Source organism: Pongo pygmaeus, chromosome 8, assembly GCF_028885625.2.
Source record: "Pongo pygmaeus isolate AG05252 chromosome 8, NHGRI_mPonPyg2-v2.0_pri, whole genome shotgun sequence".
In the NCBI taxonomy this organism is placed as follows: Eukaryota; Metazoa; Chordata; class Mammalia; order Primates; family Hominidae; genus Pongo; species Pongo pygmaeus.
In genome coordinates, this window is record NC_072381.2 from 106,649,442 (window position 1) to 106,665,263 (window position 15,822).

The 15,822-nt window shown below is 37.9% G+C and overlaps 1 protein-coding gene across 7 annotated transcripts in view; it reads left to right on the forward strand.

The window, feature by feature from the left end:
• The window catches only part of BTRC (beta-transducin repeat containing E3 ubiquitin protein ligase), a 201,626-nt gene that overhangs the window by 22,501 nt on the left and 163,303 nt on the right, over positions 1–15,822 (forward strand). Inside the window, exon 1 of one of the 7 annotated variants that reach the window (XM_054436160.2) lies at positions 11,372–11,489. The exons of the other annotated variants lie outside the window; for them this stretch is intronic. Within the exon in view, the coding sequence (XP_054292135.1) occupies positions 11,457–11,489 (33 nt within the window). The 5' untranslated portion in view covers positions 11,372–11,456. Of the gene's footprint in view, positions 1–11,371; positions 11,490–15,822 lie in introns of those variants that run through there. 7 annotated transcript variants of the gene reach the window in all.

Consider the following 15,822-nt stretch of genomic DNA (forward strand, 5'->3'; position numbering starts at 1 on the left):
GTACCAGTTGGCATTCCCACAAGCAATGGGTGAGAGTTCTAATTGATCTGCATCCATGTCAGCATTTGAGATTATCAGTATTTTTAATTTTAGCCATTCTAATAGGTGTATAGTGATATCCTATTGTGGTTTCAATTTGTATTTCCCTAATGCATTCCTCGATTCTTGATGCTTTTATTGATGGAGGATCCAACACAAAAGATAATGCATGGTCATGGGAACAAAATATTTGATATGCCTAACTTTAACATTCTATGAAAGACTTCATGAATATTTTTAAAAAGGAGTTCGTACTATTGAATATTCATGGTTTTTCAGTGAAGTTTGAGGTACTCTGAAACCTATCTACAAAGTTTTAAGTAAGCCATGTGACAGTGTGGGTAAGAGAGTGACTTCAGAGCATTTTTTTTTTTTCTGGTGACCTTTGGTGTGTAGAACACTTGTGGCCTTTAATAAACTGAGGAGATAGGATGATAATTTTTTTTTATATGCCTATAATTTTTTTAAAGCAGAAATAAGTGAGAAATGCTTATGGACACTGTGATGAAGATCGTGAACAAGACCATGATATACATTTACTGATTTCATGTTCCTGGTAGCATAGATCAATGGTATGATTTTAATAACTCTTATTCAGGGAAGTAATTTAGATGGAGGCAAGGAAGGCTTTCCCTTGAGTAGTATATTAATTTGGCTCCATCTATCTCTTCTCCCTTTGTAGATCATCCCAAGCAGCAGTCTGTATTATAAGAAGCAAACTAAATGATTGCTAATTAAATGTTTAGTGTTTTTTCTGAGTTGGTTATTAGTTTGAGGTTAAATTTGTTTAATGAGTGAATATGGAAGAATTATGTTTTTCACATTGGAATGCATACTTGCTGATCATTGGTATGTGACTCCCATTTTATGAAGCTGGAACATAATTTCCTTCTTTTTAATGATTTTGAGTTTTACAGTTATTGAATCTTTGTTTTGGTGGTGTTAGTCATGTCAGTACTTTATTTGCTACCGAGTTCTCAGTTAGGAAATAGGCTCCCAATTATAATTTTTTTTTTTTTGAGACGGAGTCTCACTCTGTCACCCAGGCTGGAGTGCAATGGAGCGATCTTGGCGCACTGCAACCCTCACCTCCCACGTTCAAGCGATTCTCCTGCCTCAGCCTCCCAAGTAGCTGGGACTACAGGAATGTGCCACCACGCCTGGCTAATTTTTGTATTTTTAGTGGAGATGGAGTTTCACCATGTTGGCCAGGCTGGTCTCGAACTCCTGACCTCAAGTGATCCGCCCACTTCGGCCTCCCAAAGTGCTAGGATTACAGGCATGAACCACTGTGCCCAGCCCCAATTATAACTTGTTTCCATGGGAAAACATCCGCTTTGAGGCAGTATTCAGTAATACATTGAAATGAGAAATAGGCGGTCAAGCAGTGATTCAGGTTTACTGTTCAGTGTAATTAAGAAAAGGTGACTTAAGTTGAAGAACATTGATGTATCTGTTTTTAAATTGCACCTAATTATAATGACAACTTACAAGATCTCTTTCCTTCCTTCTCTCTCGGAATGTTGACTATAAATTTCACATAATTTAAAAACAATTTAAAAGCTAGTCAAATTAATTGAGAAGAATCCTGCTTTATCAAATTTTGCCTGTAATCGTATCCAGACATGGCATTTTGAAAATCAGAAAGGATTGCTTCCACTTATATCAGAGTTTGAAAGTAGAAACTCTTTTCATGTAGGTATGGGTCACCTTTGATTATATGGTAGTCTTCTGAATATGGTCCTCTTACCTGACACATATCCACCTCATCAATAAACTACATACAATTCTTAGGTTTATATGTGGTCATGTTACAAAGGATTTCTTAAGTACTCTTAAATGTGTGTTACTAATGTCTTGTGGAAAAATATAATCTTTTGAAAGCATTCATGTTAAAAAGAATTAGACATGTGATTTATCTCATTTGGACCTGTTCTTTTTCAATGTGTCTTTAAAATGTAGGTATAGTATATAAGAATTCATACTAAAGGATCAACCGAGACTTTGATTTAAATATGTTATAAATTATAATATGGAGGCCTGCGTAATATACTACGTATTTTTTTTTCCTAAGAAGCTTATTTAAATGGTTCTGTTAAGTGTAGGAATGTTCTGATGATTATCTTTTTAATTAAAATGAGAAATCTTTGTTTAAAGTGGCACTCGTTTTTTTACGGCCTGTTACAGTCTCTGTAACAATCATTTCTTAAGTCTGAACGTTTTATTTCCAGGAATCCATTTATATAAAACTATGTTTAGACTTAATTAAGGAACGATTCTCACAAAGCTTGTAAATAGCCAGGAAAAAAGGGACCGAAAATAAAACTGACATTCACATTTAACAAAATGATTGTTACAAGGTATGTAATAAGCTATAAAAATACAATAAAGCCCTTTTTATAAGAGTTCATATTTTTTGATCCTTGTTTTCCAAGGTATTTAAGAAAAATATCAAAGCTTTGCAAAGTGACATCTGTTTGCTGAATGGATTAGTTATAACTTCTTTTGTTTATAACTGACAATACGGGACTTCTACCTGTTTTGTTAGTGTGTCTTCTTTGAAATACCTTATAATTAGTTTAGATTGGTAGGTAAATTTTACATTGTACCATAGTGAAAACAAGACCTGGTTTTCAGGTTCTGCTTCCTAGACATCATAGATATTGGGCATGTTGCTTAACCTCCTTGAGTCTCACTTTCCTCATATAGAAAGCAAAGATAATACCTACTTTTGTACCTCAAAGAGCTGTTATGAGGAGTAAATGAAATTATTATAAATACAGCAAATATTTTGGAAATTATAAAGGACTGTAAGCATCCAGATCATGTGTCTCTTAAAGATGAATTAGATTTAACAACCTCTTTTTTTTTTTTTTAATTAAAAAGTAAACTTTAATGTCAAAAATGCAAACTTGGGGAGGGCAGAAAGATCACACCGAAGGCTGTCCCTTCACACTTGGAGTGTTGCTCAGCAGCCGGGCAGAGGCACTCCTCACTTCCCAGACGGTGGGGCGGCTGGGCAGAGGCACTTCCCACTTCCCAGACAGGGCGGCGGCTGTTAACAACCTCTTTTAATTAGCAAACTTCCTTCTCTTGTTCATGCATTCTGTCATGTACATATATGTACATCCTTTTTGAAATGACACTTATTTTTCCATTTCCTTGTCTAAGTATAAGTGATTGAAACCACTATTGGCATAGTGGAAATTACACAAGAATTGGAGTCAGAAGACCTGGTTTCAAGTCCTGTCTTAACTACAGTCATGCATTGCTTAACAATACGTGATACATTATGAGAAATACATTGTTAGGTGATTAAGTGGTTGTGTGAACTTCACAGAGTGTACATAGACAAATCTAGATAGTATACTTTACTATACACAAATGCCATGTGATATAACCTGTTGCTTGTGCAGTTTGTTACTGTACACTGAATCCTGTAAGCCATTGTAACACAATGGTATTTATGTATCTAAACATAGAAAGGGTAAGGTAAAAATACAGTGTTATAATTTTATGAGACCACTGTTGTGTATCTGACCATACTTGACTGAAGTGTCATTAGGGGGCGCATAACTGTATTTTTACTTATTCTCTGACCTTATTCTTGGGTGGTGATAATAATAAAATAACAATAATAATGGCAGCCAACACTTGTAGCTCAGTATATACCATGCAGGATTCTAGAACTATATATATTAACTCACTTGATCCTCTCATCTTATTAGGTATGTATTATTAGTATCATCCTGATTTACAAATGTGGAAACTGAGGCACAGACAGGTCGTTACTTTTTCCAGATCAAACAGTTTGTGAATGGCACAGCTGGTATTCCAGCTCAGACATTCTAGCTCCAGAGTGAGTGTGGTTAATCATTGTGCTATACTAACCATGTTCCTTAATTTCCTCTTCTCTAAAATGAGAATAACAATAACTGTTCTATCTACTGGGTTGAAGATCCAGTAAGAGAGTACACATAAAAGCACTTTGACATCACAGTGTACCATAAATAGAAGTTGTATGTGAACTGTAGAATTAGCATGTACCTTAGAGTAGGTATTTTATAGTTTTTTGGTGGGTGAGGGATGTTATCTTTTGACTTATTTTTGAGAAATATAATTTTGAAGAGAGGTGTGGATGGTGTCATTCTTTTTTCAACTCCTCAGAAAAATTATGAGAAACACATAATGATAACTCATATATCCCTCACCTGAATTATCTAATTGTTAACATTTTGCCACATTTGACTTTTCCTAGTATATAGTTATACCTTCTTTCTAAATTATTTGAGAGTTGCAGACATGATATTTCACCTTCTGCATGTATTTTCTAAGAACAAGAGCATCCTCATTCCTTACCTCAATACAAGATCCCACTCAGGAAATTTAACACTGATCACTGATAACCTTTTATTATTTAATATACAGCTCATATCCAGAACCCCTAGTTATCCTAAGAATGTCTTTTTTTTTTTTTTTTTGAGATGGAGCCTTGCTCTGTTGCCTAGGCTGGAGTGCAGTGGCATCATCTCAGCTCACTGCAACCTTTGCCTCCCGGGTTCAAGTGATTCTCCTGCCTCAGCTTCCCGAATAGCTGTTATTACAGGCACCTGCCACCATGCCCGGCTAATTTTTGTATTTTTAGTAGAGATGGGGTTTCCCCATGCTGGCCAGGCTGGTCTCGAACTCCTGACCTCAGGTGATCCACCTGCCTCAGCCTCCCAAAGTGCTGGGATTACAGGCATGAGCCACCACGTCCGGCCCCTAAGAATGTCTTTTACATCTCTTTAAAAAAAAATCCAGGGTCCAATCATGTTATATATAATATCTCTTTAGTTTCCTTTAATTTACAGTAGTTCCCTCCTGGTTTTTATTCATGAAATTGACATTTTTGAAGAGTTTGAGGTAGTTTTACAGAATGTCCCTCATTTGTTTTTGTCTGATTGTTTTTCCATGACTAGATCAGGGTAAAAAAATTTGGCAGGAGTATAATATATGCTGTGTTTTTTTTTTTCTTAGTGCACTACTACATCAGAAGGCATATAATGTCAGTTTGTTCCATTATTGGAGATATTGTTTGATCATTTATTAAGGTTGTATTCACTAGATTTCTCTGTTGTAAAGGTATATTTGTAAGTATTCAGAGGAGCAAACTTGGAGACTGTGTAAATATCTTATTTCACAACATTGTTTCACCCACATCCATTGGTGATTATTCTGTGGTAGTTGTAAAATCAACCTATTTATTTTTAGGTAGTTCTAAATAATTTTTTTCTTTCTCAATTTTGAAATGGTGACTGTTTCCTATTTTGGAAAGACATTATTACATGGGCTTTATCGTCTTTATTTCACTTTTGAACTTAGACCAATTAAAGTGTACTTTTTACATTGTAAAAAAGATAAAGATAACTTTTATCTTTAGTGGAAAACACTACTAAAGCTGCTTAGAGAATTGAGTTAAGTTTTTAAGGGCTTTTTGTAACAAAAAGTACGTCTGAATTCCCTGGAGGACTTGTTGGGCCTTCCCCGGAGCTTTTTTTTTTTTTTTTCTGAGACAGGGTCTCACTCTTTCTCCCAGGTTGGAGTGCTGTGGTGCTATCACAGCTCACTGCAGCCTTGACCTCCCAGGCTCAAGTGATCCTCCCACCTCAGCCTCCTTAGTAGCTGGGACTACAGGCATGCACCACCACCACGCCTGGCTAATTTTTGTGTTTTTCATAGAGACGGGGTTTTGCCCATGCTGAGTTTGCCATTCTTTAGGCCTGGGTTGGGGCCTGAGAATTTGCATTTCTAACTAGTTTACAGGTGATGCTGCTGGTTCTGGGACTACACTTTGAGGACTGCTGTGGCTTCTGTAAGTCTTTTTTTTTTTTTTTTTTTTTTTTTTTTAAAGGCTAGTCAAGTTCTGAAGCAATTAGTTGTGAACACCTGCACTTGCCATTCGAGCAGATATTTTGCTCATGATTATTTGGGCCGTTTTCTTCCTTTCTTCTTTTCTTTCTTCCTTTCTTTCCTTCTTTCCAGGCTGGAGTGCAGTGGTTCGATCATAGCTTATTGCAACTTTGAACGCCTAGGCCCAGGGAGCCCTCTCGCCTCAGCCTCCTAAAGTGCTGGGGTTACAGGCATGAGCCACTGTGCTGACCTTGGGCTACTTTTCTACTTGTTTGCTTTCTTTAATAGATATGAGAATAATATGGATATAGTATAGCAGAGTAAGTTGAAGTTTGTATTAGGGGATTTTGATCAATTTTGGGAAAATTTTGGCAATTGGCTAAATTACTGAATAGGATCTCATTAACCTAGCTAATTCAAAATTATCTATGTTGTAATGAAAATGGTTATAGGGTATTTTATCCATCTATTTATTTGTTTTTTAGAGATAGAGTCTTGCTATGTTGCCCAGGCTGGACTCAAACTCCTGGGCTCAAAAGTGATTCTTCCGTCTCAGCTTCCCAAATAGTTGCCGGTACCACAGGCTTGTATCACCATGCCCTGTCTAGGTTATTGTAAAACATATTTGTAGCATTTATATTTGTTGAATCTTCTTTACTTCGCTCAATGAAGTAACCAAATTAGGTATCCATAGTGATCAGTTTGTGCTTTCGGTATTTAAGTAATCTCTGTTATACTTTAGCAACTGGTTTTGTTAAGTCTGTGCAATTAGTAAAGCAAGTGACAAATTTGTTACATTATAGAGATTATTTTCACTTTTACAGAAGTTGGCTATCAGCCCTCCTTCTTTGATTCCCCTATTAGAAATACTATAAACATCAGAGAGAAGAGGATGACCTTAATATTTGCTTCCCAGGCTAAATCACAGCCTTGAAGCAGCTATTTCTTTCCGAATAAAAATTTAATTTCACGCCCTGATTAGTGCCAGTACGTGCAGGTAGATACTTACATTATGTAGCTAAACTGATTTGCCTTTGCAAATTACTTGCCAGTCAGCAGAACTATAGTTTCTTATGAGTAGTTTATGGTAAATTATAGTTCTAGTTAGTAAGTTCTGTGTGTTTTTCTAAAGTGTGTATTTATGAGATACGAGTAGGAATCAGTCACTAAATTTTGGCCAGACTAGCAGTTGACTAACAGCTTTTTTCAAAGGCTCAGGTTTGGACTAACAGTCCAGCCAATTAGCAGTAGGAAAGCGTGAGATCTTATTTTCAGTTGATTTGAAAATGTACACAGGACCTAGAAAGAGTGGTTTCTGATGGAAAAGACCTAAGGAGAGATTATTTTTCTTATTGAGAAGTAAAATACATTGTAGTTAAAAATTGAGACCTTTGAGAGGCTTAAAAGATAGGAAGATCAACTGAGGACAAGACATAGAAGGTTTTGAAATCGTGGGACGCTACTTAACTGAATTTTTAATTGCTTAATTGAAACCATGGAGTTTTAAAAACTTTTAAGATGAACTGGGGCCAGGTTTGGTGGCACCTGTAGTCCCAGCTACTCAGGAGGCTGAGGCAGGAGAATGGCGTGAACCCGGGAGGTGGAGCTTGCAGTGAGCTGAAATCGCGCCACTGCACTTCAGCCTAGATGACAGAGCGAGACTCCATCTCAAAAAAAAAAAAAAAAAAAAAAGTGAAACTGACTTTTTTTGAACTTGGATGAAGGATAGATGAGATGAATTAGAAGGAAGCAAAATACTACTTCCTTAATAAATGTATCATTTGCCTTATCTAAAATGTCACTAAATTTGCATGGAGTCATAGGATTTAAGAGTCTAGAAGGACCATCTAATTCAAGGCTTCTTTTTTTTTTAATTTAGTTTTTCTATTTTCTTTTGTTCTTTCTTTCTTTTTTTTTTTTTTTCGCATGTTCTTCTACTTGATAATTCAAGGCTTCTTAACCTTTTTTTTGGTTATGGACTTCACTGAAAATCTTGTATCACAGGATCCTTCCTCTTCCCAGACACACACACACACACACATATGTTTTGTACAAAATTTCAGGAGGTTCAGAGATCCCTGAATCCTATCTATGGACCCTGGGTTAAGAACCCTGATCTAGCTTGTTTTTTGATTCTTGCATAGTATATTTTTATTTAAAAGGTTTTGCTGATAATTATTATTTTAATATAACTAAGTTGTGACCTGTTTTAATAAGGGTCTGACTGTAAAACCTGAGCTTCATCATAAAGTGCCTTTTTGAGAAGCTAATGAAATGTTGAGTATGTTGCCTAGTAGTGTCAGGAAAAATGGTACAGAGATGACTTGGCTGGTAGTTATCAAAAATCCTCCGAGAACATCCTGTTCTCATTCCCCTAGCTATTCAGGCAAGCAGCCACAATTAATCCCTGTCTATGATGATGTAATTTTACTTTTCAGGATATATGGACAGATACACTTAAATCCTTTGATTATTATTCTACTGATGTTTCCAGGACCTTTCTATTTTTATAAGTTTTATTAAAGATGTAGTATAATCAAGCAAATGCCCAGCAAGGTCAGTTTACTCTAGTAAGTACACTCTGCATCTAGAAGCATGTGGAATAAACTCTGTTCTGTCAAGGTCAGCCTTAAACATTGTCAACATGTTCACTTATTTATGCTCTGCAGTTCTGGGGAGGCCTGGGAAACATTTATCTTCTTTTCTTTTTCTTCATCCTCTTAAGGTATCAACACTGACAATGCTATCTATCTAATTAGCTCATTCAAGAAAGACTTTTTTGTGATAATTTTAGATCAGCAGTACACTTTGGCCAGAAAACCTGGTTTGGATTTTATCTTATGTTATCCCACATGCTACTTAGAAAAACAGTTTTTATGAGATATCAATAAAAAAGTATTGTGGTATACGTCTTCTTTTTAAAAATGAGCACATGAAGAACCAAAGACTTGTTTGACTTGCCAGTGTCACAATTGATGACAGCCTGAATTAGAGCCCACATTTCCTAAGTCCAAGTCTAGTTGGTGCTTTTCCGAGTCTTTGTTTTGTTTGTGGTTTAGCTCGTGTTTCTTCTACTGGATATGATTGATAGGTGAATTGATGGGGGGTGTTTTTAATTAGTACTTTTGTGATTTGTTTAAGAAAGCCTTCCCTACTTTAAGATCATGAAAATAGCCTCATATTTTCTACTAGAGACTTTTTGAGTTTTGGTTTTTACGTTTAGAATTTTAGTCTTTCTAGAATTGATTTTTGGGTTTGATGTGAGGAAGGGATTCCATTTCACTTTTTTCCATATGGATTTACAGTGGCCCCCAGCATCATTTATTGGAAGAGCATGCATTCTCCACCAATCTGCAGTGTTATCTCCCTCATAAATCATGTCATTACATGCATTGATCAGTTTTTGGACTCATTCTGTTCTATTGTTCATTTATTTATATCAGTGCCATACTATCTTATTCATATAGCTTGTTTTTGGCAAATCTTTTCTATTTTAAAAAATTCATTAAAAATTTAACATAATAAGTACATATTTATGGGGTGTATAGTGATATTGTTATACATATGGTGATCAGATTAGTAATTAGCATATGTATCTCAATCATTTATTTTTTTTTGTATTGGGAACATTCAATATTCTCCTTCTAGCCATTTGAACTATATAATATTTTATTGTTAATTATTGTCATTCTATAGTGCTATAGAACACTAGGACTTATTCCTCCTATATAGCTCACACTGCTTTATAATACACCTTTTTTATGGTAGTTAAGGTCTCATACCTTATTTTCTTGGCTATTTGTGGCTTTTTATACCTTCATGGGACATTTTTTTTTTTTTTTTTTTTTGAGATAGCCTCACTCTGTCGCCCAGGCTGGAGTGCAATGGTGCGATCTTGGCTCACTGCAACCTCCGCCTCCTGGGTTCAAGCGATTCTCCTGCCTCACCTTCCCGAGTTGTTGGGATTATGGGTGCCCACCACCACACCCAGCTAATTTTTTTTTTCTTGAGATGGAGTCTTGCTCTGTCGCCCAGGCTGAAGTACAGTGGCGCAAACTCTGCTCACTGCAACCTCTGCCTCCCAGGTTCAAGCGATTCTCCTGCCTCAGCCTCCTGAGTAGCTGGGATTACAGGTGCGTGCCACCATGCCCAGCTAATTTTTGTATTTTTAGTAGAGATGGGGCTTTGCCATGTTGGTCAGGCTGGTCTTGAACTCCTGACCTCAGGTGATCTGCCTGCCTCGGCCTCCCAAAGTGCTGGGATTTCAGGTGTGAGCCACCATGCCCAGCCTTTGGAAATTTTTATAGCTAGCTTGTCAAGTTCAAAAGCAACAAATATCTAAAGGTAAAAATATACTAAACCTACTGGGATTCAAGTTAGTTGATTCTTGATAGAAACCAAAGTATGGAGTTACTTCAAAATTAAAAACTAAAATTTGAGAACTTTTAGCTAGGAAAGATGGCTTTCTTTTGTTTTGTTTAGAGGAGAATCTTGCTGTGTTGCCCAGGCTAGAGGGTAGTGGTGCAATCATAGCTCGTAACATCAACCTCCTGGGCTCAAGTGATCCTCCTGCCTCAGCCTTCCAAGTAGCTAGGACTACAGGTAACACCACACCACACCCAGCTAATTTTTATTTTATTTTATTTATTTATTTTTTTGTAGAGACAGGGTCTCTCTCTGTTGCCCAGCTGTTCTCGAACTCTTGGCCTGAAACAATCTTCCTGCTGTGTCCTCCCAAAGTGCTGGGATTACAGGCATGTGCCACCGCCCCGCCTGTGTTTATTGATTGATTGAGACAGGGTCTCATTCTGTTGCCCAGGCTGGAGTGCAGTGGCATGATCTCAGCTCACTGCCACCTCGACCTCCTGGGTTCAAATGATCCTCCCACCTCAGCCTCCTGAGGAGCTGGGAGTATGGGTGCCCACCACCACACTTGGCTAACTTTTTTGCATTTTTGTGGAGGTGGGGTTTTGCCATGTTGCCTAGGCTGGTCTTGAACTCCTGGCCTCAAGCAATCTGCCCACCTCAGCCTCTCAAAGTGCTGGGATTACAGGCATGAGCCACTGCACCCAGCCCAGCCTGTTTTATTCTTAATGTTAAGAGATAGTTGGATATGATGAAAGAGCACTTTATTGAGCCAGATCACTTAATAAGCATTTGACCTTTAGACAAGTCTTTTATTTATGTTAGAGTTTCTTAGCCCTTGGGCCTTGGCCCTCTTCTCTTTCCTGTCTACACTTTGTTCCTAGATGATCATCTGTTCCTTTTGCTTTGAAATACCATCTGTGGGCTGATGATTTCTAATGGGCTAATAGTCTCTAACCCATCCTTTTACTGTGACTTCTACCTTTATGTATTCAACTGATTATCCACTTGAATGTTGCATAATTATGATTTTTTGTGTTTTTTTTTTTTTTTTTTTTTTTTGGAGACAGGGTCTTTCTCTGTTGCCCAGGCTGGAGTGCCATGGAATAAACACAGCACAGCTCACTGCAGTCTTGACCTCCTGAGCTCAAGTGATCCTCATGCCTCAGCCTCTGGAGTATCTGAGACCACAGGTGCACGCCACCATGCCTGGCTAATTTTTAAATTTTTTGTACAGACGGGGTCTCACTATGTTGCCCAGCCTTGTCTTGACCTCTTGGGTTCAAGCGATCGGTCTATCTCAGCCTTCCAAAGTGTTGAGATTATAGGTGTGAGCTAAATTTGCCAAACTCTTGCAAGACCACTATAAGGCCTTTGCATTGGCTGTTTTCTCCAACTCTGACTTTTTGCTTGAGTCCTTCGTTTATCCTTTATATCTCAGTTCTAATCACCTACTTAAAGCCTACCGTATCTAAAGTAAATGCCCCTTTCCTTATTTGTCTATTATTTCTACTAGAAAAGAAAATAAAGCCCATAATAGTAAAATTTTGTGTTTTACTCTTGAGTATATCCCAGTGCATGACATGTGGTAGACAATAAATACTTGTGAAGTCACTCACTTTCTTTTTTTTCATTTTGTAAAATGGAAGCTGATGATAAACTGCCCATCCTGCTTCCTGGAGTCATTGTAGGGAATAAATCAAACAATGTTTATGGGAATAAATCAAACAATGTTTATCAGTTTTGATGTCCTGGTATGATTTTTTTTTTGAGACAGAGTCTCGCTTTGTTCCCCAGGCTGGAGTGCAGTGGTGCAATCTCTGCTCACTGCAAGCTTCGCCTCCCGGGTTCACGCCATTCTCCTGCCTCAGCCTCCTGAGTAGCTGGGACTACAGGCGCCCGTCACCACACCCGGCTAATTTTTTGTATTTTAGTAGAGACGGGGTTTCACCATGTTAGCCAGGATGGTCTCGACCTCCTGACCTCGTGATCCACCCGCCTCGGTCTCCCAAAGTGCTAGGATTACAGGCGTGAGCCACTGCGCCCGGCCTGGTATGATAATTTTTGATAAATGAGCTTTAGTTTTTTAGAAGACATTAGAGCGAATTTGAGAAAGTACAAAATAAAAAAAAGCACCCTGCCATCCCACACAACCACTTTTATTTAACTTTGTCTTAAAAAAAAAAAAAAAAAACACACACACAACTTTTAAGGGTGAATGTACTGTCCAGCACTCTCTTCTTTCTAACTTTCCTGTCCCAAGCAGCTTCCAAACACTTTAAGGATGTGCATCAGTTAAGATAGATTAATTTTATACTTTTTAAGACTTGTAGGGAATTCATTTATGTATTTTGAAACTTGCGTGGAAAGAAGTAAATACAAATGGTTCTTTCTCAAATTTAGAAATTTTACTCTTGATAATTAAAGTTTTTATAAGAATTTTGCCTAAAGAACTTTTCTTGAAACTAGCCTGTATATAATCAGGTTTTCTTGATATGGAATACAATCTGATTTGTCTTTTAAAACAACTTGTACAGGTTACTATTTATCCCGTGTGGTAACTACTGCTCCTGCTGTGATTCAAATATTTCAGCCCTTAAGCAGTTATATTAGGCTTGGGGAATAATGTAATTTGAAGCCCTTGGAACATCTCTTTGAATTAGAAAAGCAATTCTCAAAATAAATGTATTCAACTGGGAGAACTACTTTTTTGAAATTTATTACTTTGGAATATATAAAGTTTGGTCATCTTTGGAAATAAGAGATCTAATTTACCAGCAAATGGAGTTTATAATACTAAAATATAGTATCGTTTGCAAATAAAATTCTTTGTTTTTGTGTCTTAGGTTAATAAATTGTCTCTGAGTCAATTGTTACAACAAATACCAAATGGAAAAATTGCTTTCATTTCTTAGCATAGGCACAACCTTCGTAGTTCATCCTTCCCAAAATGCTGTTTGTTCATCTGGTGTACGTTGGAGCTGATTCAGAGACTCTTTATAAAAATGGCAATGTTGACATGTACCTTAATTTGCTATGTTCTTTTAAAAATAAATTTGAGAAATTTGCTGTCTAGAACAGTAGCCTCCTAACCCATCAGAAACATTTTAAGGACTTAACCTAAATATTTTTACTTCTAAATTTGCAAATTGCAAATTGTACTCATGCCCTGCCATTGTTAGCTACTATATTAAGGCACAATATATACACTTAGGGTAAATAAATATCAGTAAGTAAATATACATGTGTAAATTGTGTCCAGATAGTTGTAATGATAATGTCTTTGGTTTATTCACGTGTGGTTAGTTCAATATTATTTTTACCTTGTAAAGTGGCTAATGAAGGGCTTGTGTAAAGAATTAGAGAAGAGTCAATTGACAGTTTACTTAAAACTAACTAATATTCTTTTTTTTTTTTTTTTTTTTTGAGATGGAGGCTTGCTCTGTCACTCAGGCTGGAGTGCAGTGGCACTATCTCAGCTCACTGCAACTTCCGCTTTCCAGGTTCAAGTGATTCTCTTGCCTAAGCCTCCCATGTAGCTGGGATTACTGGCACGTGCCACCACGCCTGGCTAACTTTTGTATTTTTGATAGCAAGACTGGGTTTCACCATGTTGGTCAGGCTGGTCTCAAACTCTTGACCTTGTGATCTGCCCGCCTTGGCCTCCCAAACTGCTGGGATTACAGGCGTGAGCCACTGCGCCCAGTGAAAATATTCTTAAATTCTGAGCACACTTCAGTTTTTTGCAATATGCCCAAAGAGAATGAATGAGGAAAGAAACCATTGGCAACTCCTTTGTGTTGTGGAATTCCCAATCGTCAGTAAGTGACATTTAACCATCTAACATCAGATTAGGGGAACACATATCAAAAAAAATTTTAAAGGTTATTTTTTAAACTAAAAATTAATTAAAAGTTTTTTTGTTGTTGTTGTTGTTTTCTTTTTGAGACAGAGTTTGTTCTTGTTGCCCAGGCTGGAGTGCAGTGGCGGCACGGTCTTGGCTCACTACAACCTCCGCCTCCCAGGTTCAAGCGATTCTCGTACTTCAGCCTCCCAAGTAGCTGGGATTACGGGTGCCCACCACCACATCTGGCTAATTTTTTTGTAGTTTTAGTAGAGACAGGGTTTCATCATAGTAGAGACAGGGTTTCACCATGTTGGCCAGACTGGTCTCGAACTCCTGACCTCAGGTGATCCACCTGCCTCGGCCTCCCAAAGTGCTGGAATTATAGGTGTAAGCTACTGCGCCCGACCAATTAAAAGTTTTAATATTCCCCCTATGGTGTTATATATGTATACATAGGTTTTCATCCATGGTCCTGGTTCATAACTCGCATATCCCTTTTTATGGTCTTTTGTTAATAATGTTGAGTGTGTTAGGCCTCAGCCGCAGACCTCGGGAAATAGTCTGTCTCCTGCCCTTCTTTCACCTGCCCCAGGGTAGGACTCTAATCTCCCCCCACCTCCTTTCTGATGTGGATCTTAAGACCCTCCACTGAGAGGGTCCCACCTCATACCCTCGTGGGAGGAAGGAATGCTTCCATAAAAACTCAAGAGGACTGGATTTGGAAAGCTTCTGGATAGCTGAACACATGGAGATCCCTGGAGGGTGGTGAGCCCAGGGAGTCATGGCAGCACTGAGCGCCTTCCCCCATACCTTGTTCTATGGGTCTCTTCATCTGTATTCTTTGCAATATCCTTCATAATAAACCAGCAGATATAAGTAAGTGTTTCCCTGAGTTCTGTGAACCACTTCAGCAAATTAATTGAACCCACAGAGGGGATCATGATAACCCCAACTTGAAGCCAGTCAGTCAGAAGCTCCAGAGGTCCAGAGTTGTGACTGATATCTAGGGATATGGGGGACAATCTTGGAGCTCTCAAGATGAGGCCCGAGGCTCTCTTTTAAGGGGTGTTCTGGATAAGTCGTAGCAGTTAACAAGAATGCTAGGACATACAGGGACACATAATTCATCAGTCCTGTCAAAGTACATCACAAAAATCCAGTATCATGATTCCAACAGCATTTCAGTCTTGGGGTTAGGGTTGAAGTTAGACAAAACAAAAACAAAAACAACCCACATTTGTTCACAGAGAAGTCTTCTGTGTTGATGATTATTGTAGTGTGAGAGTAGTGGAAAAACACAAGGTTGGAAAGAGTCTTTCCTTACACACTCCCCCACCCTGGAGGATCATCTTGCCTACCTCCTGGCATGTGTACACCCTTCTTTGGAAACCACCTTGCCTCACACAAGGGATGAAAATGCATTGTGGCAGAATTGAGTTCTTTGTCTTTTCTCATTTTCTCTCCAGATTTCATATATTGTTGAAAAGCAGTTGAATGAGAAAACTAATCTTTCAAATAAGCATAGCCAGTGTAATGCAGACTTCGTAGACTGTAGAGCATGTCCTTCTAAAACTGAGTGTATAATTGATTCTGTGCCTAGGACTTCCAGGGCTTTTAGTAATTAAATGATAGATTTTATAGAACGCAGACATTGTTTAGCTAAAAAGAGATATTTCCAT